The sequence below is a fragment of the Lepidochelys kempii genome, chromosome 2, assembly GCF_965140265.1.
Source record: "Lepidochelys kempii isolate rLepKem1 chromosome 2, rLepKem1.hap2, whole genome shotgun sequence".
NCBI lineage: Eukaryota > Metazoa > Chordata > Testudines > Cheloniidae > Lepidochelys > Lepidochelys kempii.
In genome coordinates, this window is record NC_133257.1 from 184,578,092 (window position 1) to 184,602,901 (window position 24,810).

Genomic DNA, 24,810 nt, shown 5'->3' on the forward strand with positions numbered 1-24,810 from the left:
CAGAGTATGTATTAGTACCTGGGGGAGGGGGGGGAAGACAGCTGTGCATATCTCTCTATCAGTGTTATAGAGGGTGAACAATTTATGAGTTTACCCTGTATAAGCTTTATACAGGGTAAAATGGATTTATTTGAGGTTTGGACCCCATTGGGAGTTGGGCATCTGAGTGTTAAAGACGGGAACACTTCTTAAATTGTTTTCAGCTAAGTCTGCAGCTTTGGAGCATGTGGTTCAGACCCTGGGTCTGTGTTGGAGCAGACTGGTGTGTCTGGCTCAGCAAGACAGGGTGCTGGAGTCCCAAGCTGGCAGGGAAAGCATGGGCAGAAGTAGTGTTGGCACATCAGTTGGCAGCCCCAAGGGGGTTTCTGTGATCCAACCTGTCACATCATGAAATGTGTCGCATCATGAAATGCCCTCTCTTTTCACTTACAGAATTCAAGTGCACTCTTTCTGAAGCTAGTTTTCCATTATGAACCAGGTTTTGACCCTTCCTCCAAACTTTACCAGAATTACATCAATGCTGGTAAAATACTTGGGGCTTGATACTTCATTTCCCTGCGTGTGTGTAGGTACTTATCCCAGTGCAAAGATTTTCTGGCACTTTACACCCACTTTGTACTGGTATAAATTACTACACAAGGTGCAAAGTAATGGAGAATCTGTCTCCTAGTGAACATTTACAGGATTAACATGTTCATGTTGGCCACCCTGTTGCATACAGATAAGGTCCAATGGAATACAGAAGATTTTATGAAGAGAAACTTGCCTAATGTTCGGCAGATATTTGTTCGGATTAGAGCATGGATATTTAAAGCTAATGAGAAATAGCTGTTTACAAAATTGTGTTTTAGAGGCCTTCTACTGTTATGTGGCTGAATACCTATAATAGATACTGTCTTGCTGGTCATGCATTTTGTACTCTTCACCAATTGGAACTCACCAATATTCCAAAATTCTGACCAGATGGAAAACCACAGATGGAAAACCACCTCAGCTGGTTGTAACTGGGTATATCAATCATATCACATTCAAGAGGTTGAATGGGCTATTAATACAAATGAGTTTAGGAACCTCCAATATTGTTTTGTGTATTTGTAGATACTGCTGTAAAAGGCTGTTTGAAATTCTCATATTTATGAGAGCCTTGCAAGGAAAAAGGAAAAATTCCTTTTAAACAAACAAATCAATCCATAGTGGCCACAATATTTTAAAACTCAATGTTAAAAGAAGTATTACATATAGGGGTATTATGGAAGGAGCTGAAATTGAGGTCATGGCTATTTTTTAAATATATAGTTCTTAAACTTTTACAGTTACAGTGATGGTTGCTTGTCAGTCTGTAGGAAATGAATTTATGCTCCACATCTCAAAAACTGCAACCACAACTGGCACTAATTAGTTCCCTTGTTGGCAGTCTTGGCAGAGAGGACAAAGTCTGAATGAAGCATAGAGGCTGACCTGTCCTTTCAGGCATAAATGTCTTGAACTGTGCTATTGTTGAGCTTAAACTTTTGTTATTAATTTGTCAGGTTCTGCAGAATGTCAGTTGTCATTTGGTGTTTTTGCTTTCCTTTTTCTTTAGTTGCCAAGCCCTTTTCTTTTCCCATTCTTCATGTTAACCAGGAACTTGCTTGTCTCTTGGGTCTTGCATTTGTCCTTATGGTAGAACCTTAGTTTTTGATAGATATGCTATTTGGGCCGATTGATCTTTATTTCTAATTATAATGCTTTGTGGGGGTGGTTTTTGTAAGGCACTTATGTGCTGTCCAATAAGCACCTTTATAAACACAATACATTCAAGAAATAGTTTTTAACTTTCTGACCTTTTAATGTGACCAATTATAGTACTGTTTCCCTGAGTGTTCAGACAGACTGAAAAAATGGCATAGGAGGGACTGCTCCCAGTAATCTTAAAGTGCTGTTAATTGAAGACTAGCAATGACAGATGTCAAACCCATGCTAATGGTCTCATCCCATTGTCATATGCATTTGGCAGGTAATGGGGTGTGGAATGGGTCCTGGGGAGGGGAGTCTCTTCAGTTTAAACAAAGAGTGCTGCTGCGGGTGTTGGAACCCTACAGTGTTTCTGTTTTCTCCTTGACTATCAGAGCCTGTCCTCATACTGGATTCCCTGACAACTTCCAGGACTTGGGGAATGGGAGGTGTGGTTGTTTGTTTGAAAAGTGTGATTGTTTGACCATGTGGTGGTTTGTTTGAAAAGTGTGAATTGGGAGTGCTTTTTTCCAGGTGGGCCTTGAGTCGTTGATTGGAGGGAAGGCTTTGAGCCGGGGCAACTGCTTCGAGCCAGCAGCCTTATACAAAACGAGCCAACTACAAACGGAGTGAGCTGTGAACCGAGGAGAAGCAAAGAGAGGGAGTTTGCCTAGGGGAGTTCCCACAGAGTTTTTGCCTTTTCAGGCTTCTATGAGCAGTAAATATAATATCTGAAGAGGCTCTTAGAAGGAAGACAATATGGATAATGAGCAATCAGCTTTTGGAACCTGCATAGGATGTGTCATGTTTGTCTTTCTCCCAGAGGATAGAAGTTACTTCATCTGTACAAAGTGCAAGCTGGTCTCCATATTGGAAGAGAAGATTAAAGGACGAGAGACCCAAGTATCAACCCTGCGTTGCAGAGAAAAGGAAGACTTTCTGGGTAGAAGTCAGCGTTTGGTACTGCAGGCACGGCATGCTGAAGAATCTGAGAGGGCAGTGCAGCCCGGGGAAGAAAATTGGCAGCATGTGACCTCCAGAAGAAGAAAGAGGAGAACCCATGAACCCCCAGTGCAGATAGAAGAAAGAAACTGTTTTCAGGCTGTCTGCACAGGTACTATGACGGAGAATGGTTTGGAAGAGTCATCTAAGGGAAGGGATCAGAAGGGGAGACCCCATCGACTGGAATGCGATGCATTGTCCTAGGGATGGGGGTTCCATGACCACCGCTCCCAAGCGGAGGGACAGAGTTATCCATCTGCTGTCCAGACTAGGAAACTTGAGAAGTGTGCTGTTTGCTTGGAGCTAGAATTCAGGATGTGATGGAGTGCCTTTTTGCCAAGACTGATCATGCCCTCGGACTGCTACCCCTTCCTACTTCTCCATGTGGGCATGAATGATACTGCCAAGAATGACCTTGAGCAGGTCACTGCAGAGTATGTGGCTCTGAGAAGAAGGATAAAGGAGTTTGAGGTGTAAGTCGTGTTTTCATCCATCCTCCCGGCTGAAGGAAAAAGTCCAGGTAGGGACCATCGAATTGTGGAAGTAAACGTATGGTTGCACAGGTGGTGTCAGAGATTCTTTGACCATGGGATGTTGTTCCAGGAAGAAGGATTGCTAGGAAGAGATGGGATCCAGCTAACAAAGAGAGGGAAGAGCATCTTCACAGGCAGGCTTGCTAACCTAGTGAGGAGGGCTTTAAACTAGGTTTGCTGGGGGATGGAGACCTAAGCCCTGAGGTAAGCGGGGCAGTGAGATACCGGGAGGAATCTCAAGGAGGAGAGTGCAAGAGGGGAGGCCTCCTGATTCATACTGAGAAAGTAGGGCAATCGGCTAGTTATCTTAGGTGCCTGTACAGGAACGCAAGAAGCCTGGGAAAGAAGCAGGAAGAATTGGAAGTCCTGGTACAGTCAAGGAACGATGATGTGATTGGAATAACAGAGACTTGGTGGGGTAACTCACGTGACTGGATCACTGTCGTGGATGGATATAAACTGTTCAGGAAGGACAGGCGGGGGAGAAAAGGTGGAGGAGTTGCACTGTACGTAAGAGAGCAGTATGATTGCTCAGAGCTCCAGTATGAAGCTGGAGAAGAAGCCTGTTGAGAGTCTTCGGGTTAAGTTTAGAGGCGAGAGCAACAAGGGTGATGTCGTGGTGGGCATCTGCTATAGACCACCAGACCAGGAGGCTTTCTTCTTTCTAGATGAGGCTTTCTTTGGACCACTAACAGAAGTTTCCAGATCACAGGCCCTGGTTCTCATGGGGGACTTCAATCACCCTGACATCTGCTGGGAGAGCAGTACAGCAGTGCACGGACAATCCAGGAAGTTTTTGTAGCGTGTTGGGAACAACTTCCTGGTGCAAGTGTTGGAGGAACCAACTAGGGACTGTGCTCCTCTTGACCTGCTGCTTGCAAACAGGGAATAATTTGTAGGGGAAGTAGAAGTGGGTGGCAACCTGGGCAGCAGTGACCATGAGGTGGTCGAGTTCAGGATCCTGACAAAAGGAAGAAAGGAGAGCAGCAGAATACAGACCCTAGACCTCAGAAAAGCAGACTTTGATTCCCTCAGGGATGGGCAGGATCCCCTGGGAGGCTAATATGAAGGGGAAAGGCATCCAGGAGACCTGGCAGTATTTTAAAAAAGCCTTATTGAGTGCACAGGAACAAACCATCCCAATGTACAGAAAGAATATCAAATATGGCAGGTGACCAGCTTGGCTTAACAGGGAAATCTTCAGTGAGCTTAAACACACAAAAGAAGCCTACAAGAAGTGGAAACTTGGACAGATGACTAAGGAGGAGTATAAAAATATTGTTTGAGCATGCAGGGGTGTAATCAGGAAGGCCAAAGCACAATTGGAGTTGCAGCTAGCAAGGGATGTGAAGGGTAACAAGAAGGGTTTCTACAGGCACGTGAGCAACAAGAAGAAGGTCAGGGAAAGTGTGGGACCCTTACTGAATGGGGGAGGCAACCTAGTGACTGATGATGTGGAAAAAGCTGAAGTACTCAACACATTTTTTGCCTCAGTCTTCACAGACAAGGTCAGCTCCCAGACAGCTGCACTGGGCAGCACAGTATGGGGAGGAAGTGGGCAGCCCTCAGTGGTGAAAGAACAGGTTAAGAACTATTTAGAAAAGCTGGACATGCACAAGTCCATGGGGCCGGATATAATGCATCCGAGGGTGCTGAGGGACTCCGCTGATGTGATTGCAGAGCGATTGGCCATTATCTTTGAAAACTTGTGGTGCTCTGGGGAGATCCTGGATGATTGGAAAAAAGGCAAATATAGTGTCCATCTTTTAAAAAGGGAAGAAGGAGAATCTGGGGAACTACAGACCAGTCAGCCTCACCTCAGTCCCCATGGAGCAGGTCCTCAAGGAAACCATTTTGAAGCACTTGGAGGAGAGGAAGGTGATCAGGAAGAGTCAACACGGATTCACCAAGGGCAAGTCATGCCTGACCAACCTGATTGCCTTCTATGATGAGATAACTGGTTCTGTGGATATGGGGAAAGCGGTGGACGTGATATACTTTAGCAAAGGTTTTGATACGGTCTCCCACGGTATTTTTGCCAGCAAGTTGAAAAAGTATGGGTTGGATGAATGGACTATAAGATGGATAGAAAGCTCACCAGGTTGTCGGGCTCAACGGGTAGTGATCAACGGCTCGATGTCTAGTTGGCAGCCGGTACCAAGCGGAGTGCCCCAGGGGTCGGTCCTGGGTCCGTTTTTGTTCAACATCTTCATTAATGATCTGGATGACGGGATGGATTGTACCCTCAGCAAGTTTGTGGATGACACTAAGTTTGGGGGAGAGGTAGATATGCTGGAGGGTAGGGATAGGATCCAGAGTGACCTAGACAAATCGGAGGATTGGGCCAAAAGAAATCTGATGAGGTTTAACAAGGACAAGTGCACTTAGAACAGAAGAATCCCATGCACTGCTATAGTTTGGGGACTGACTGGCTAAGCGGCAGTTCTGCAGAAAAGGACCTGGGGATTACAGTGGACGAGAAGCTGGATATGAGTCAACAGTGTGCCCTTATTGCCAAGAAGGCTAAGGGCATATTGGGCTGCATTAGTAGGAGCATTGCCAGCACATGGAGGGAAGTGATTATTCCCCTTTATTTGGCACTGGTGAGGCCACATGTGGAGTATTGCATCTAGTTTTGGGCCCGCCACTACAGAAAGGATATGGACAAATTAGAGAGAATCCACCGGAGGGCAACGAAAATGATTAGGGGGCTGGGGCACATGACTTATGAGGAGAGGCTGAGGGAACTGGGTTTATTTAGTCTGCAGAAGAGAAGAGTGAGGGGGGATTTGATAGCAGCCTTCAGCTATCTGAAGGGGGTTCCAAAGAGGATGGAGCAAGACTGTTCTCAGTGGTGGCAGATGACAGAACAAGGAGCAATGGTTGCAAGTTGCAGTGGGGGAGGTCTAGGTTGGATATTAGGAAAAACTATTTCACTAGGAGCATAGTGAAGCACTGGAATGGGTTACCTAGGGAGGGGGTGGAATCTCCATCCTTAGAGATTTTTAAGGCCTGGCTTGACAAAGCCCTGGCTGGGATGACTTAGTTGGAGTTGGTCCTGTTTTGAGAAGGGGGTTGGACTAGATGACCTCCCGAGGTCTCTTCCACCTCTAATCTTCTATGATTCTATGATGAGGAAAACTATTTTTTTCCCCATTTAGTGTTGCCCTCCACCTACCAGTGGCAAATTTTACAGCAGTCATTTGCTCTCATTCTTTTTGGTTTTTTTACTCCTCTGTCTGCCAGCTCCTTCCACACTCAGTGCAGCAGCACTGGGAGGCGTAAGGGCTGTGGCTGCACTACAGAAACCAAATATGCTCAACAACAGGTGAATGCAGCTGCTCTGTCTCTCTCTGAGCAACTAACTCAGTCAGCTGAGCTAAACTTCGATGTTGAGCAAGCAAACTTCACTACCATGGATTGTTGAGTGTGGTTGACTCTGTCCCACAAAAACAGGACACCTGTTTAATTCCAGTTGAAGGGGTGTAGGAGGAGCAGTATTTGACACCTCCTGTTAAACATGGCTCAGCTTCATAGTGTAGACATGGCCAGAGAAAAGGAGCAGGAGTAGCCGTGGTCAGGGTAATGGAGAGGGGGAAAAGAAGATCTGCTGCTGCAATGTTCCTTCCAAGTCAAATAGTGGCTTGATAATAGAAAGCATATGGGTGCACAGTGATGGATGCATTAGAAACCCCTAACTATGATGGTGGCAGCACTAACCACCTTGTTTTGTTGGCAAGATTGTACTCTGTTCTGTGGAACATACGCTGTCGGTTTGGGAGAGGCAGTCGGTTTTCAGCTCAAGTAGGCTGTGGATCTCTGTCACATCACTAAATATACTTTGACCTCAGAAGGAAAAAGAGATGGACAAGTAATTTATTCTACCGGAGTGCATAAACATTTGTGTAGGGGAAGTCTACTTGCTTTTCTGCTGCCTGATGAAAGGCTCTATAGCAGAGAGAGAGAGATGATAAGGACAGGGATAAAAGGACTGTGTGGAGCAATGGTAGCCACCCCACCTGGGCTGGCTTTTAAATTGTTTCTAGGCACAATGAGCTAGTATATCACTATGTGGTTGGGGCCTCCAAGCAGCCCAACAATTTACAGCACTTTCTTTGAAAGGTGTGTTTGTTACACAGCCATAAAATATGTCAAAGATGTTTAGTATTCCTACTTATTTCGCTGCTATGTGAAAGGAAAACAAATTGGTGGTGTTCTGAAATAACAGGTGGTGCACCATCGCCACCTTGTGTTGTAATGAGAGAGTAGAGTTGAAGATTGGTTGATAAAAGAGAAAATACAGTATCGCATTCAGCATGGGTGGTACCCATGCACTCCTCATTGAGTTGAGTGGGGTTCTGCACAGGAGCGGCAGTCTGCCTGCATGGAACTCATTGCAGACTGGGGCCAATGTCCCCAAGTTTGTAAATGAGGATGTGAGAATTTCACTTTTATTTATTTCTTAATAAGATAATTTGCAGGGTTTGAGTGGTAGTTGGGTATATTTGATATGCATTTATTAAATATTTGCAAAATGTTCTGCGTATATGTACATAGGTATAGATAGATATCCAGATACAGGTGACACATACATACACAGTGTACATAAAGACTTTATGTATTTCTATTGTATCCTTGTATCCATCTTGATTTGTTGCTTGTATTCTTAGAGTGTGAGCTCTGTTAGGTAACCTGGACTGAGTTTCCCTCTATGTCAGTGGTGGGCAACCTTCCGCCCATCAGGGTAATCTGCTGGCGGGCTGCCAGACCGTTTGTTTACATTTGTGTGGCTGCCTGCAGCTCCCAGTGGCTGCGGTTCGCTGTTCCCGGCCAACAGGAGCTGCAGGAAGTGGTGGCCAGGCTCGTGCCGCTTCCTGCAGCTCCCGTTGGCCGGGAACGGTGAACTGCGGCCCCTGGGAGCTGCGGGCAGCCGTGAAAATATAAACAAACAGTCTGGTGGCCCACCAGTGGATGCAGGCTGCAGGTTGCCCACCACTGTTCTATGTATAGACAATGCTCTAGAAAACTGTGGTTGCTACCTTTGTATAAATAATAATGTTTTTTGCATTTTGTCAGCTGTGCTGCTGAGAAATTAGAATACAAAATGTCATCAGGGAAGTTGACTAATTCTTAAAAAATCCCAGCAGGTTTGAATATGCATTACTAAAGAGTACTATGGCTTTTTTCTTAACTATATTATTAATACAGACCTTATTTTCTTTTTTGAATTGAAAATGTCTTTTTCTAAAAAAAGTTTTGCTTTAATGGATTCCGGGAGCATTGTTATATTTATAATTTTTGCAATGAATACAAATGTACTTTGACTGGGTAGTGCGTCTGGGATAGCCGACCTCATCCCATCTGTGCCCTCAGTTGCTTTGTTACAAGGACCATCTTGAATTTTTGGCCATCTCAAGCTGTGATTACGGGGTGTGAGGTGTGCTTGGCATCTCACATTCTAACTTATCCCTTTAAAACCTGTGAAGTCCAGATTTTGCTGGATTTTTTGCAGAAAAGTTAGCCACATTTCTTTGTTTCCTATTTTGATAGAGGCTAACATTTTCTCTTTCAAAGCAAAGACATGATTAGTTTTCTTTTAAAAATTTAATATGAATACTAAGTACTAATATTAAGAATATTTATATACTCAATAGCATTTTTCTGTTGCTGGACTTTCTAGTACTTTGGTTTCTCAAATGTAATATTTCTTTAATTATGGTTTTAAAAAAATTAATATTAAATATCTGTACTAACAAAACTAGAATGGAAGGTACATTTTGAATATTTTCCAGAGGGATATCAGAGATGTAATCTGCCAATGATCTATAGCGATGAGAAGAATGCTCCAGAATCAGGGTCCTTCCCTTCTATCCTTTCTATATTATTCCTGTGTTCAACCTCACCAATACCCATTTGCATAACAGGATGTAGAGTACAGATTTGGGCAGAATAATGTGCAAATTTCAGGGTTTTGAAAACCCTTAATAGTGCCATATAAATGAATCAAGTTGAGGGGAATCAGTTTGCAGTGCTACGACAAAGTTGATATCTTATCTGAAATACCTGTGCAACATTGATGTGACCAGAAGTGTTACAAGTGTGAAAGAACCCCGCAGTTTTTTTTCTTTGTGAAGCATTTAGTTTCCAAAGGTGGTGATGGTGGATAAATTAACATTGAAATCTCTGTCTGGAACAAGAACAATTTCATCTTTATTCATACCTGCCACACCACCTGTTTTTTCCTTGGAAATTGCTGAGTAACACAATTTATAGAAGAGTGAGTTTTCTGTTTCATTTATAGCCTTTCCTTCTGAAAATGTTCATTGTCTTTTTGACTTTCTGAATGTACAGACTGCTCTTGTTTATTGGTATGTTGATTTTACTTCATTGTGGCTAACTTGAATTTGTTACTGTTGGGCTAAAGATTTTATCCTCTCTGTTTATCCCCATTCTGAATTTAATCTGTTCATTTGCTTCTGTCCCTCAAATGCCATTGGATTAAAGATCTGTTTTGGTTTTGTTTTGGTACAGGTTCAACATAATGCAGATAAATCTACTACGTTGAAACTAGCAGATTTTGGCCTTGCAAAGAAGGTTACAAAACCCATATTTACTGTGTGTGGAACACCAACATATGTTGCCCCTGAAATACTTGCTGAGAAGGGTGAATATAATATCTGTTTTTAAAAAATCAAACAATTACTCTGCCTTTTCTATTCATAAAATATTTCTGTGCATTGCTTGTCACTAAAGAAACCTCACTAACCTTTCTATTATTAATGTATTAATACTAAAATGTATATTCTTCTCAGTTGACAAGAGTCAAACTAGCATAGATTATGTTTGTTAAAATTATATAAAGAAAGAAGAATTGTTTTGGTGTTACTCACTGAAGATTCCTGTTTTCTTCTACCCCATGGTCGAAGCCCCTACAACCTTTCAGTCCCATCAGTGCAAGAGAAGGCAGTGAACCTGAATGGTCACACTAAGCAACAACCCAACATATTGGAAGATCAAGAGAGAGAAGGAAGATTTGAGGAGTTTCTTATCCAAATAGATTCAAACCTGGAAAAGGTTTGGGGTTCAATTTTGCTCAGGGCATGAGTGTGCCTTTTATGGTTCTTGTTTTGTAGAGCAGACTCACGCATCTCTAATCATACAGAATTACAAAGGAAATTTGGGATCCGTTTACTGCTTGTGGAAGGGAATGTGAATCTAAAAAGAACTAGTTTACAAGGGTATTTTTAAATGTATGCTGCATTTTTTCATTTAAGCTATAAATGACACTCGTGACACTGACAATGTTTGAAGAGGAAAGATGCTATGGAAGGACTATTATTATAAAAGGATAGTGTAGTGTAGTACACAGTTTATCAAGAGGTGCCTTGGTCACTTCTTCTTCCGTTCACCACTCTTGATCAGTAAATTGGCTTTCTGAACAGTGGGCAAAGCTGTGCTTCTTAAAGAATGTAATATGAAGCCGGCAGTTCCTTGCAAGTATGAGTTTCATCTCTAAAAGGTATTTTTGTTAAGAGGCATTTAACCTGTGGTATGAAAAATGGTATTTTCCTTTCTTTTCCCTAGGCTATGGACTGGAAGTAGATATGTGGGCTACTGGTGTGATACTCTATATTCTGCTGTGTGGCTTCCCTCCTTTCCGAAGTCAGGAGCGAGATCAGGAAGAACTGTTTCAAATCATACAGCTGGGTCATTATGAATTCCTTTCACCGTATTGGGACAGTATTTCGGGTGGTAAGATTCATTACTTATAACCTACTTCAGGATCTTACGGACTCTGTCGCAGTATTTTTTAAAACATGACTTTAGTCCTCAGTTCATATCAACAGCTGTGTGTATGAAAATCAGATCTGATACATTTAAATTGGATATACTTCCCTTTCTGAAGAGCAAGGGGTTTTTCTGCAGTTTGGCTATAAATGTGTCCACAAATAAGGCATCAAAGCAGTGCATTTGGTGATGTTAGAGTCTGAAGGTCTGTGCAAGAAGACACACAAGGATAATGTCCAAGGGTGACACCATGGCCCCATTGAAGTCAATGGGATTCCTTATCCAGTTTAATACTTTATCTGTCTGCAGTATCTCTTTTGAAAACCTTTGTTCAGCAGTGCCTTTAGTCTTAAGCATGCACATAGAACTCTGTTCTTCTACAGGCCCGGCACCAAGTAACCAGACCCAGCAGCCAGAAGCTCCCTCAGTCGCTTGTCCTCTTCTAGTGCCTTGTAGATTAAATCCCCTAGTTTGGAAATTTGCCCTTTGTCTCTGCCCTCCTGGCTTCTCCTGGGGGACAGTGGTGATGCCAAAAGTCATATTAGGGATATGTCACCTCATGGCATTAAATTCTGATTCCAGTCACTGCACTGACTCAGTGATAGTCATACATATTGTTATGACAAAAGTAGTAAGAAAATGAAGATAATGTTTTATTTGGTTGTAACTGGACATCAGGCCATCCACATAATCACACTGTACTTTTTTCCCCCTTCTCCTATTTTTTTTGGCATGAAATAGCAGCGAAAGATCTGATAACCAGGCTATTGGTGATAGATCCTCTAAAGCGTTACATGGCTCAACAAGTTCTTCAGCATCCCTGGATCAGAACAGCTGGAAAAACCAACAGCAGAAACCTGCAGAGGGAAGTGACAATAAATATCGAGCGCCACTTTCGGAGCCAGCGCAGGAAGGGAGTTGTAGATGACAATACATGAAACCCTTTCTTGTTAATTTAGTCCTCTTTGTTTTTTCCTTTCCTAAATGAATTGGGCCCATAGCTTGTTGTTATTGTTACTTGACCTTTTTTAGATTTTGAGAATCTGGGGAAGTACTGGATTTCCAGGGCCTGGTCCAGCTCCCACTGAAGTGACTGAGTCTTTCCACTGACTTCAGTGGGCACTGGATAGGTCTACAGGTGTCCTTTTTTTAAAACACTGAACTGGGCCTTTATGTTACAAACTGTTTCTCTTTTATAGATTAAAAGTATTTGCTTTTGCAGTTAACATCAGTAATGATTACAGAGTGTTTTCTGTACTCATTTTGTATGGAAGCTGCCAAAAGTTTTGTGTTTATGGCATCTTGTTATGGTAATATGTATGTGTATGTACACACCCTGCACTTAACTTCTAGACTGAGCCTTTATACCAGTTACTGCTAGTGACACAAATGATAAGTAAACAAAATATAAAGGAATATATCCTTTCGCTATAGGTTACATTAAATATGATGCAAGCTACTTGTATTCAGTATAAATAGTGGTGAGTTGATCCAGGTAGAGAAAAATTTGAACCCCTCTTCTTTCAGCAGTGGGGTGCTATATTATGAGGTCAACTCAAACCTCTGTGATTTGTCTTATCGTGTGAACACCTAAGTATGTATGAGGGAATAAAAATCCTTGCAGTCTTACAAAATTAGTTACCCAATTAGCTATTTTATTGTATTAGGTATTAGGAAACATCCTTCCTTGGTCATTCTCAGAGACAGAGAAGTAGTGGACCATTGGTCTGTTATGGTATGCAATTCCTATGTTTCTACATTGGCTCTTGAGAGAGAGGAAGGATGTCATGGCTGGTAATTTTTCATGGCAGCTTTGCAAGACTGTTGTAACATTTTGCTATATGCTGCTGAGGAGTCTCTTTTTTCCTTCTCTGGGAACAAAAAGTCCAGGAACATGAGCAATTTCTGTGGGAACTCTGGCTCTCTTTTATGAGGTGGAGTGTGGAGAACAGTTACTCAGTATTTTTTCAAGATCAGATTTCTCCTCTCAGATCCACGCTGGTGGATTCCAGTATTCTCATGTGCTTAAAGAGGGGAAAAAGTTGTGGGACTCTTTTAAACTCTCCTTAGCCCCTTCCCTGATCATTTCCCTCCTCTCAACTTGGTGGCTGCTTAATTGTCTTTTGACTTTTCTGGTGTCTGTTGCTGCCCTCCTTCCTCTTGCCACCTTCCCCTGGTGGCTTATGCCCCCCTTCCTTGGTGTTTTACTCGGCTAGTCTATAAGTATGAATAATGGGATGAAATTAAATAAAAACTAAACTCAGGAAAATAGTTGCTATTATTCTATGGGAATGTCTCCCAAGGGAAGTGGAAAAATCTTCATTTCATGAGTTATTTAAGACTGGACAAAGTGGAAAAAAAAATTCTGTCAGGAAAAATCTGGTCCATGGAGTGAGTCTGACCTAATATATCTTTTGTATTCCTGAGTTATTTGTTATCCAACCAAAATCAACAAGCACATTTGTTGTCTGTTTCTGGTAAAATTGTCCAACAGCTCACAGTTAACAATATTGACATTTAAAATGTTTATTAATATTAGCTTTGAGTTAATAGCTCATTGAGATGAAGGGGGCACACCCTCGGAGCTATTGTTTCACTATTTTTGTCTGTAGATACAGTAAAACAATGTTGTATTGTTTATTAATCAGAAGGATATTTTAGTAACCATAAGGACTAGAATATTTTTTTAAGCTGAAAGTTTAAACTGATGGGACTGCCAGGAAAATGAAAGGTGTTGCATCACGTGTCCATTCTAACAAAGCATTCTGCAGCAAGATGTCAGAGTTGAGATCTGGTAAGTGGCCAGAGAGAAGAATTGCACCTTCAGTACTTACGATCAAGTTGAACTGGCTTATGTTTAATACTTACTGAATTAAAGGTTTCTGTGGAATTCAACTACTAATCAGAACTCTCAGACCTTTAAACTATGCCAGTAATTATATTTAATTGATATGCTGTACATTTGTGTCTAGGCTCTGATTAAGGAAAGCATCTCTTTTTGGGAAAGAAGTAAAGCATGGGCTCAAGTGCTTTCCTGAACACGGATGGATTTAAGCATGTGTGTAAGTGCCTTCCTGAGTCAGGCCCATAAAGAGCCCCGGTATTCCGGAGGCCTTGTGTGGTAATTGTGTGTAAGTAATAATTTTCCCTCTGTAAACTTATTAATTCTTTGACAGGAAGCTATTGGAAAACACAACTTTTAACTTGCAATATCAAATATTGCAATTCTCTTAATTTACTTGATATTTTAATATAAGAATAAGCTTGAAGTGACCTTTTTAGGTGCAGTGAATCTACCAGTCTGGATTTCAGACTACCGGGTTGTCTGATCACCTTTAAGAAATTGTGTGTAACAGCTTTATGGTACTGAAGAGGCAGGACGCACTAGTGATTAATATAAAAGAGATTCTTATTTCTGCTGCTACAAGGACAGGTTCTTGTCATTCTCTCTGGCTCTCTAGATACCAGACTGACTAAACACAGCCTGTACTGCCTAATGTCATTGCAAGGTCTCCTTCAGTCCTGGCTCTGGACTATGCAGTTATGGAAGGGAATGCTAATACACAACACTATGAAGGAAGCACTGAAGAGTTTTACCATTGGTCTTGCACAGGACCAAAGGAGACGCTCGGCCATGGATTCCAATCGTCTGCCTCAATTGAGATGTTTAGGAAGCATTTTGGTGCTCCTCGGGGATTTCACCTTGTCCTTTCCCTTCCCTTTTAGCTATTCTCTTTTTTTGTTTTCTTTTCTTTTCTTTTCTTCCCCTGCTTCCAGGGCCCAGTCTCTGCAGCTCTACAATCGCCAGTTCTGTGGATTCAGAGGCCTAGAGTGGTCTAATCCAAGAGCTTGAAGCAATGACTCTGCAGGGGGCCAGAGTGTTTCACTTGCCCAGTACCACCAAGGATCCCCTGCTCATGCTGACATTTAACAAGTGGAGGAGGATTCAGCTAGCAAAGAAAGCTAGCAAAGGCAGGCAATCTGTGAAAGCCCCTCAGTCTTGAGGGCTTGCAACCCTCCCCCCATCTAATACTATCTCTTCTCAAGCATTCCCCTTCCTATTCCAAGACCTTCCAATCCAGACCCAGTCTTTATGGTGCATAGAACCCAAATGTTCTTCTATATGGATATGTTCATTGGAGGGAGCTTTTCCCCACTTGCATGTCTTTTTTTTTTTTTTTTTTTTTACCTTTCCCTCCCACCATTCAGCAATCTCCTCTGATCACCCCTTCTCGCTCCTTTGGTTCCCTGAGATTGAGTCACCTTTCCCTTAGATTTGGCCCATCGTGAGCCAGTTTCTTTGCCTCAGCAAAGCAAAGCAAAAAAACCTAAACCAACCAAACAAAAAACAAGCAAACCCCAAACCACACTGGAAAATAGCCAAAAGCAATAGAAGACTAAAGCCCGCATTGAGATCTCGTTCTCACTTTTCCTCTTCATCCTCCTGAGAGAGTGAAATTTCTCTTTCCTCCTTGTCTTCATCTGCTCATACTGCCAGACTATTCTATTAGAATAAATATTAAAATTAATTACCAGTGTCCTTATGATTCTGAATACTGAACAGGAAAAATCCAGGAAAGACCCTTTTAAAAAGAAAAGTTAAGGATGAAATAGGATTCTGTATTCCAGATGCTGTGGAAATCAATGGCATCTCCCGAAAAAGGGGTGGGGGTGGGGAAGAATTCTAGTAATGGGGTTTGCTAGATACTTTTATCAAATTCAGGAGGGTGACAAGCAAAAGTATGTTTCTTTCCTTTAAGCTGATGTGGTTAATATTGCATTTTTCTCACCTCATATGCTATAATGTTGAAGGCTAAATCCAAACTTTACTTTTGGTGGCAGTTACCATGACTCATAGACGCAGTGAGCTTGCAACTCTTTCCATTGGTACAATTCTCTTTGCTGATTAAATTCTTACTTAATTAAGTTTTCCCCAGAAAACCTCCTCTTTTTGTCCACAAAGGGCAAGTCCCACTTCCACCTGAACAAAAACATAGCATTGCCTTACTTGGGTCCTAAGTCTCTCATTTATCTACCTTAGATATTTACATGTCTCCATTACTGTACTATCTCATTATCTCACAATCTTTAATGTATTTATCCTCACAACAACCTTCTGAGGTAGGGAAGTATTGTTATCTGTATTTACAGATGGGTAACTGAGGCCCAGAGAGACTAAAGATGCAGATAGGAACCTATCAGGAACGTGCTTAGGCACCTAACTTCCTTGAAATCAAGGGAGTTAGGCACCTACATAACTTTAAAATCTAATCCTAACTGGTTTGTACAAGGCCCCACCGGAAGTCTGCAGCACAACAGGGACTTGAACCTAGCTTTCCTAAATCCTAGGCTAATGCCTTCACCACTGGGTTATCTTTCCTCATGTGAGTGCTATTTGTTATATAGCTACTTTATGGGTGCCTCAGAACAGAGTCATAATCAGAAACCTTGAAAGCCACCAGCTGGTCTTTGGTATACTCCTTCATCAGACATTATGAGGTAGGTTTTCCACCCCTCTACTGAGGTAGCCTTGGTTGCAAGGTAATGTAAGGACTTATGGAGAATCACCCTCAAACTCCGGTCTGACTGGTGGTTCCACTGAGAAGGAAAAATTGCCTACTGCTTGCCTTTCCCCAGTGTCCAGAATTCAGATTGGTAGATGCAGTCTGCCTGGGAATGTGACAAGTTTTTTCTGTCTGTAAATTGATCTTCTCAAAGGCATGAATCCACCAGTGTACATCCTTCCTTCCTAGATTTCCTTTCTCTTGCCTCCTAGATTTCTCCTGAAACTTCTTTTGGTGTCAATTTTCTGTCCTATGCAAATCCAGCAGTAGAATTCTACAGGGTTGTGTCATGGGCTTCTCAGAGGAGTGTGGGCTATTACAATGTTTTGGCATCTGTATCAGTACTGTTGGTCCTATAATAAGACCAATTTACAGGTAGGATGAAATTGTACCATTATTCCAACTGACATTGGGATATAAACTTTAGCATGAGAACACTGTATATCACGTTTTCTAATTTACTATATTACGAGTGCTGGCTGTAAGTGTATGGGTTTTCTAACAATATTTTTTTTATCAGTTTTGGAAACATATGTTTAAAAAGTCTGATGCTGGCACTGTCCAGGTGTAATGTGTGTCTTCATTTTTACTGGGAAAGACCCATTCTAAGGCCCTGGTCATACAAACACACACATGCCTAACTTCAAACTACAATCACTTCATTGATTTCAATGGAGGCTACTCACAGTAGTAAAGCAAAGCAGATATGTACATATTTTCAGTATAGGGGCATAAATTAGTTCCAATAGTGTCCTTATTTCAGTGCCACAACTAATCATGTCCATTGAACATTTTGTTCCTGCAAGCAAGCATGACAACTGAAGCTATTTCCATTAAAACCGCATGTACATAGCAATTCACTGAAATGTCATATATTCATTTCTTAAAATTCTAATTTATTTATTTAAAAATGTATTTACTTTGCTTCAGGAAACAAGCAATTATAAGTAAGATTGACAATTATTACAGAAACTACTTCTTCAAAAGAGTGTTAAAGGAACTGTTAAAGGAAAGGAGAGTGCTAAAGGAACTGGCGGCTGTGATTGCAGAGCCATTGGCCATTATCTTTGAAAACTCGTGGTGAACGGGGGAAGTCCCGGATGACTGGAAAAAGGCTAATGTAGTGCCAATCTTTAAAAAAGGGAAGAAGGAGGATCCTGGGAACTACAGGCCAGTCAGCCTCACTTCAGTCCCTGGAAAAATCATGGAGCAGGTCCTCAAAGAATCAATCCTGAAGCACTTACATGAGAGGAAAGTGATCAGGAACAGTCAGCATGGATTCACCAAGGGAAGGTCATGCCAGACTAATCTAATCGCTTTCTATGATGAGATTACTGGTTCTGTGGATGAAGGGAAAGCAGTGGATGTATTGTTTCTTGACTTTAGCAAAGCTTTTGACACGGTCTCCCACAGTATTCTTGTCAGCAAGTTAAAGAAGTACTGGCTGGATGAATGCACTATAAGGTGGGTAGAAAGTTGGCTAGATTGTCTGGCTCAACGGGTAGTGATCAATGGCTCCATGTCTAGTTGGCAGCCGGTGTCAAGTGGAGTGCCCCAGGGGTCGGTCCTGGGGCCGGTTTTGTTCAATATCTTCATAAATGATCTGGAGGATGGTGTGGATTGCACTCTCAGCAAATTTGCGGATGATACTAAACTGGGAGGAGTGGTAGATACGCTGGAGGGCAGGGATAGGATACAGAGGGACCTAGACAAATTGGAGGATTGGGCCAAAAGAAATCTGATGAGCTTCAGTAAGGATAAGTGCAGGGTCCTGCACTTAGGACGGAAGAACCCAATGCACAGCTACAGACTAGGGACCGAATGGCTAGGCAGCAGTTCTGCGGAAAAGGACCTAGGGGTGACAGTGGACGAGAAGCTGGATATGAGTCAGCAGTGTGCACTTGTTGCCAAGAAGGCCAATGGCATTTTGGGATGTATAAGTAGGGGCATAGCGAGCAGATCGAGGGACGTGATCGTCCCCCTCTATTCAACATTGGTGAGGCCTCATCTGGAGTATTGTGTCCAGTTTTGGGCCCCACACTACAAGAAGGATGTGGATAAATTGGAAAGAGTCCAGCGAAGGGCAACAAAAATGATTAGGGGTCTGGAACACATAACTTATGAGGAGAGACTGAGGGAACTGGGATTGTTTAGTCTGCAGAAGAGAAGAATGAGGGGGGGTTTGATAGCTGCTTTCAACTATAGATTCATAGATATTTAGGTCAGAAGGGACCATTATGATCATCTAGTCTGACCTCCTGCACAATGCAGGCCACAGAATTTCACCCACCACTCCTAAAAAAGACCTCACACCTATATCTGTGCTATTGAAGTCCTCAAATTGTAGTTTGAAGACCTCAAGGAGCAGAGAATCCTCCAGCAAGTGACCCGTGCCCCATGCTACAGAGGAAGGCGAAAAACCTCCAGGGCCTTCCAATCTGCCCTGGAGGAAAATTCCTTCCCGACCCCAAATATGGCGATCAGCTAAACCCTGAGCATATGGGCAAGATTCATCAGCCAGATACTACAGAAAATTCTTTCCCGGGTAACTTGGATCTTACCCCATCTAAAAACCCATCACAGGCCATTGGGCCTATTTACCATGAATATTTAATTACCAAAACCATGTTATCCCATCATACCATCTCCTCTATCTGAGAGGTGGTTCCAGAGAGGATGGTTCTAGACTATTCTCAGTGGTGGAAGAGGACAGGACAAGGAGTAATGGTCTCAAGTTGCAGTGGGGGAGGTTTAGGTTGGATATTAGGAAAAACTTTTTCACTAGGAGGGTGGTGAAACGCTGGAATGCGTTGCCTAGGGAGGTGGTGGAATCTCCTTCCTTAGAAGTTTTTAAGGTCAGGCTTGACAAAGCCCTGGCTGGGATGATTTAATTGGGGATTGGTCCTGCTTTTGAGCAGGGGGTTGGACTAGATGACCTCCTGAGGTCCCTTCCAACCCTGATATTCTATGATTCTAAAAGGACTCATTTTTTCAGCCGTTCATGTATATTTCAATTCTGACATTGAAAAGTACTGTTTTCCTACAGGTCTTCAGCATCAGTACTCCTGTACCTGAAACAGCATAAATAGAAATGTATATAATATATTGATGGCATATTAAGAAGTTACAGAAGTCGAAGGCTTTCCCTATAGCCAGTGAATGCCTGTGATAAAGTGGTTGCCATTTAAAATCAGCATGTGTCCACATTTACTGTAACATGATACCTGCGATACCACAGCTTCCCTACTATTCAACTAGGAATAGCTGTGTGGTATCTGTTATCAAACAGTGGCCTTTTTATAGCAATCACTCTAATTTATAACAGTGCAGTATTGCATTTTAGTGGTGTCTACAGAGGGCTAATTACAACTGTGGCTTAATGCTTTGATCTTAACAGCTGAATATAGTGATGTTTCCTGCGTTGCTAATAAAGTCCCAGTCTGGCAATATTTTACTGAAGTAGGCTTTTAAAGTGGTCACAACCAGATGCTATTCGTTGGGATGGGAAGAGGTGATTCTGTGTAACATTCTGTCTACTGGTTCATTGTGTCAGCCTTGCATTCCAAAACAGAGATTTTATTTACATGCAAATAAAACCTGCACTCGCACTTCAGAAACTGCTTGGGTAGTGCAGAAAGTTAGTGTTAATCATTAAAAAGGAAATGGTTCAGAACAGGAAAAAAAGGACATTGTGTGCTGCCGTCGGGGCTGATTGTGATAAATAGGGATGTAAGTAAAGAACTAATTTCTGGAGCATTAAGGTTATCTCTAAGTACTAAATTAGATCAGTGCAGCTTAATTTAGAAAAAAAAGGGCTTCTGCAGTAAAGTAGTGGGAATATCTGCCCAATGGAAAAATTCAACCGGACTATATTGATTGGGAGAAACGTTTAGGATCTATTACAAACTATTTCCTAAGTCCTTTGTGGATAGCTGTACTGAATAAGGTTTATTGGATGCTAGGTTTGATTGCTGGAGGAGTGTCATGTCTTAAATGAAAGATGGTCCTTTTATTATTGCTGTGAGGCAATGATGCCTCTTAGAATACGATTGTTGGTGTCCCTTCAGAAGGCCTGTCTCTGGAAAGATTTCAGCACAAAACTTTCTGAAAAATATTTAATCTCAAAGGTTTCAGTAATGAAGACAGTTTTTCTAGAGAGACTTGTAATTACAGAGTGGATCAGCAGTCTGTGGAATTCATTACAGCAGCCCATTACCAAGCAAATTCTGTTACTGAATTGTTAAAAGGAAGGTATAATTTTGTGACCGTAAACGTTTGTAGATATAGGGGTTGAGATGTTGACAACTTTAACTACAGAGCATAAGTTTATCACCTGCTGGGCTTAGATAAAATCCACCCTTGCACCCACTTTATGTACGGCACTGAACTGGCCAGGTTCGTTGTTTTTGTTTATTGTCTTCCCTATCATCTGATATTGGCCAATATTGGAAGCAGAACCAAATAGGATATGCTAATGTCTACATACTCATAAGTGTAGGATACATTGTGGGCCAACTTTCAAACACAGAACCAGTGGTAGCCTGCAAAAACACATGCATGCATGTTGCACATATAGAAACTCACCAAATATGCAGTAACTCTGTTGGTGTGCACCTTACACCTATTTTTAAAATGGTGGCCCTTGTGAAGTAACAGCTAAACAAAAGAAAAGGAGAACATGAAGACAGGCAAGCACAGGGGATGAAAATGCAAAGAAACTCTTTACTTTTTCCAAGATGTCTTTATTTTCTTGAAGTAAATCAATGCTGTAAAGGAGGCGAACGAATCTTTAATGAGTAAAATAAAAAATGTGTTTCCTTGTGTGTAACTTTCCAGTGTTTGTTCCCCAGTTATTTCTACATGTGTCTGTGGAAAAGTGGTTTTGAGTATGTACCATAGCAACCCTAATGTTCTCCCATCTGGGTCATCACTCCCGGACAACAGAATTGGGGGTTGGAGGGAGTCCTAAAAAAAGAAATAAAGCTGAAACCTCTCCACCATGTAAATAAGTCTGAATAATGATTCAACCAAGTAAGGATTTCATTGGAATTTAATTTTAAATGGCTTCATAACTCTCTCAGGCAATACTCAAGGATACTAAAATGTAATAACAACCCCTTAAAAAGACAAAAAAACACAAGTTTATGGAAAAGGGGTGGGAAGGTTGTTAAACAAAAATGTGCTGAACCTTGCGTCCAGATACCATGCTGAACTTTAGAAGGGATGCAGGAAATGGTGAACAAAGCTCTACACACAAAACCACTGAAGGCAGGAGAATGAATCTGAGATTTCTAATTATTTTTTTAATGGTCACACCGCTATATAGCTGACCCTAGTTTTATGCAATGACGCTCCTTAAACATTTAGGATGGCATCTTTTAGGTCAGCTGAGGAGTTTGCATGCCAAGGATCTGTACTGCAACCAGTGGTGTTCAACATATTCAAAAATGTCTGGAAAGAGGGGTACGCGGTGAGGTGGCAAAGTTTTGAAACAAACAAAAGGAAGTGCTTCACACAATGTACAGTCAACCCATGGAACTCATTGCCATGGGATGTTATGAAAACCAAAAGTATAATTGGATTCAAAAAAGGATTAAATAACTTTCTGGAGGATAGGCCCATCAGTGGTTTAAACCAAAATGGTCAGGGATGTAACCAATGTTCCCTCTAATTTTTCCCATCCATGTGCAAAATTAATTTTGTTATGTGAACCAATATGAAGGTGATGTGTGGTGGGGGTGGGGCTGAGGAATTTGGAGTGTGGGAGTGGTGTCAGGGTTGGTCTGCAGGGGGTGAGGGCCCCGGCTGGGGGTGCGGGCTCTGGGGTGGGGCCAGGGATGAAGGGTTTGGGGTGCAGGCTGCCCTAGGGCTGCGGTGAGGATAGAGAACTCCCCTCAGCCCTCTCTCCCTGTAGCAGCACCTGGGCTGGGGGAGAGCATCTCTTCCCACTGCAGCAGCTCTGGGGCTGGGGCCAGGGGGAAAAGCATCCCTCCCTTCCACAGCAGCTCTGGGGCTGGGGTTGGAGAAGAGGTGTCTCTCCCCACAGCAGCTCCAGGGTTGGGAGGGAGAGGCATCTCACCCTGCTACAGCCCTGGGGCTGGGGGAGTTGCCGCAGCCCTGCATGCTCCAAGCTCCCCCATCAACATCCCCACCTCACCCCACTGCACCCACCTCCTCCCTATTCCTCACCTCACCTCATCTTCCAGGCCCACCTGTGGCCACACCCCTGAGTGCAGTGTGAACACCTGCGTGGCTCTGCTCATTAAGTGCACAGTTCTTGGTGGCCTTCTGCATGGCCGCACAGGCACGCACCTTAGAGGAACCTTCGATGCAACCTCATGTTCTGGGTGTTCCGCAATCTCTGACCGCCAGAAGCTGGGACTGGACGATAGGATGGATCACTCAAGTACTTCCTTATGTTTGTTTTAAACCTGCTGCCTATTAATTTGAATGGGTGACCCAGATTCTTGTGTTATGTGAAGGGCTAAATAACACTTACTCCCTTTCTCCTCACCATTCATGATTTTATAGTCCTCTATCATATCTCCCCTTAGTCATCTCTTCTCTAAGATGAACAGTCCTAGTCTTTTAATCTCTCTTATGGAAGCTGTTCCATGCCCCTATTCATTTTTGTTGCCCTTCTCTGTGCCTTTTCCAGTTCTAGTTTATCTTTATAGAGATGGGGTGACCAGAACTGCATGTAATATTCAAGGTGTGGGCACACACATGATTTATATAGTGGCATTACAATATTTTCTGTCTTATTATCTGTCCCTTTCTTAATGGTTCAGAACAGTCTGTTAGCTTTTTTGACTGCCGCTGCACACTGAGCAAATGTTTTCAGAGAACTATTCACGATGCCGCCAAGATCTCTTTCTTGAGTAGTAAGAGCTAATTTAGAACCCATCATTTTGTATGTATAGTTTGGATTATGCTTCCCAATATGCATTACTTTGCATTTATCAACATTGAATTTCAATTGCCATTTTGTTGCCTGGTCACCCAGTGTTATGAAATTCCTTTGTAACTCTTCACAGTCTGCTCTAGTCTTAACTATCTTAATACTTTATTATCAGCTACAAACTGGGTCACCTCGTATTTATCCCCTTTTCCATGTCATTTATGAATATATTGAACAGCACTGGTCCTGGTTCATATCCTTGGGGGGACCCTGCTATTTACTGCTTTCCATGGTGAAAACAGACCATTTATTCCTACACTTTGTTTCCTATGTTTTAACCATATACTGATCAATGAGAGGACCTTCCCTCCTCTTCCATGACTGCTTACTTTGTTTAAGAGCCTTTGGTGTTGGACCTTGTCAAAGACTTTCTGAAAGTCCAAATACATTATACCAACTGGATCACCCTTGTCCACATGCTTGATGACACCCTCAAAGAATTATAATAGGTCTGTGAGGATTTCCCTTTACAAAAGTCATGTTGACTCTTCTCCAACATATCGTGTTCGTCTATATGTCTGATAGTTCTGTTCTTTACTATAGTTTCAACCAATTTGCCTGGTACTGATGTTAGAGTTAAGGGCCTGTAATTGCCAGGATCTTCTCTGGAGCTTTTTTAAAAAATTGGTGTTATATTCGCTATCCTGCAGTCATCTGGTACAGAGGACGATGTAAGCAATAGGTTACATGCCACAGTTAAGTAGTTCTGCAGTTTCATATTGGAGTTCCTTCAGTATTATTGGGTGAATGCCATCTGGTCCTGGAGACTTATTACTGCTTAATTTATCAGTTTGTTCCAAAACCTCAGTGTCATAAATATAAAGGGAAGGGTAACCACCTTTCTGTATACAGAACTATAAAATCCCTCCTGGCCAGAGGCAAAACCCCTTCACCTGTAAAAGATTAAGAAGCTAAGATAACCTCACTGGCACCTGACCAAAATGACGAATGAGGATACAAGATACTTTAAAAGCTGGAGGGCAGGGGTGGGGGCGCCGGGGGGAGAAACAAAGGGTCTGTCTCTCTGTGTGATGCTTTTGCCGGGACCAGATCAGGAATGCTCTTCAGAACTCCTGTAAAAAGTTAGTAAGCTATCTAGCTAGAAATGCATTAGATTTTCTTTTGTTTAAATGGCTGGTAAGTAAGCTGTGCTGAATGGAATGTATATTCCTGTTTTTGTGTTTTTTGTAACTTAAGGTTTTGCCTAGAGGGATTCTCTGTGTTTTGAATCTGATTACCCTGTAAGGTA

General features: G+C 42.2%; 1 protein-coding gene across 2 annotated transcripts in view; it reads left to right on the forward strand.

Annotated features, from left to right (window-relative positions):
- Positions 1-24,810, forward strand: part of DCLK3 (doublecortin like kinase 3) — a 55,467-nt gene that overhangs the window by 18,273 nt on the left and 12,384 nt on the right. The window contains exons 3-5 of one of the 2 annotated variants that reach the window (XR_012157454.1): positions 9,780-9,912; positions 10,833-11,000; positions 11,778-14,167. Coding sequence is in view for 1 of the 2 variants with exons in the window: in XM_073333011.1 (XP_073189112.1) it covers positions 9,780-9,912; positions 10,833-11,000; positions 11,778-11,974 (498 nt within the window). In the remaining variant the exon portion in view is untranslated. Of the gene's footprint in view, positions 1-9,779; positions 9,913-10,832; positions 11,001-11,777; positions 15,160-24,810 lie in introns of those variants that run through there. The other variant, XM_073333011.1, reaches the window with a different exon arrangement.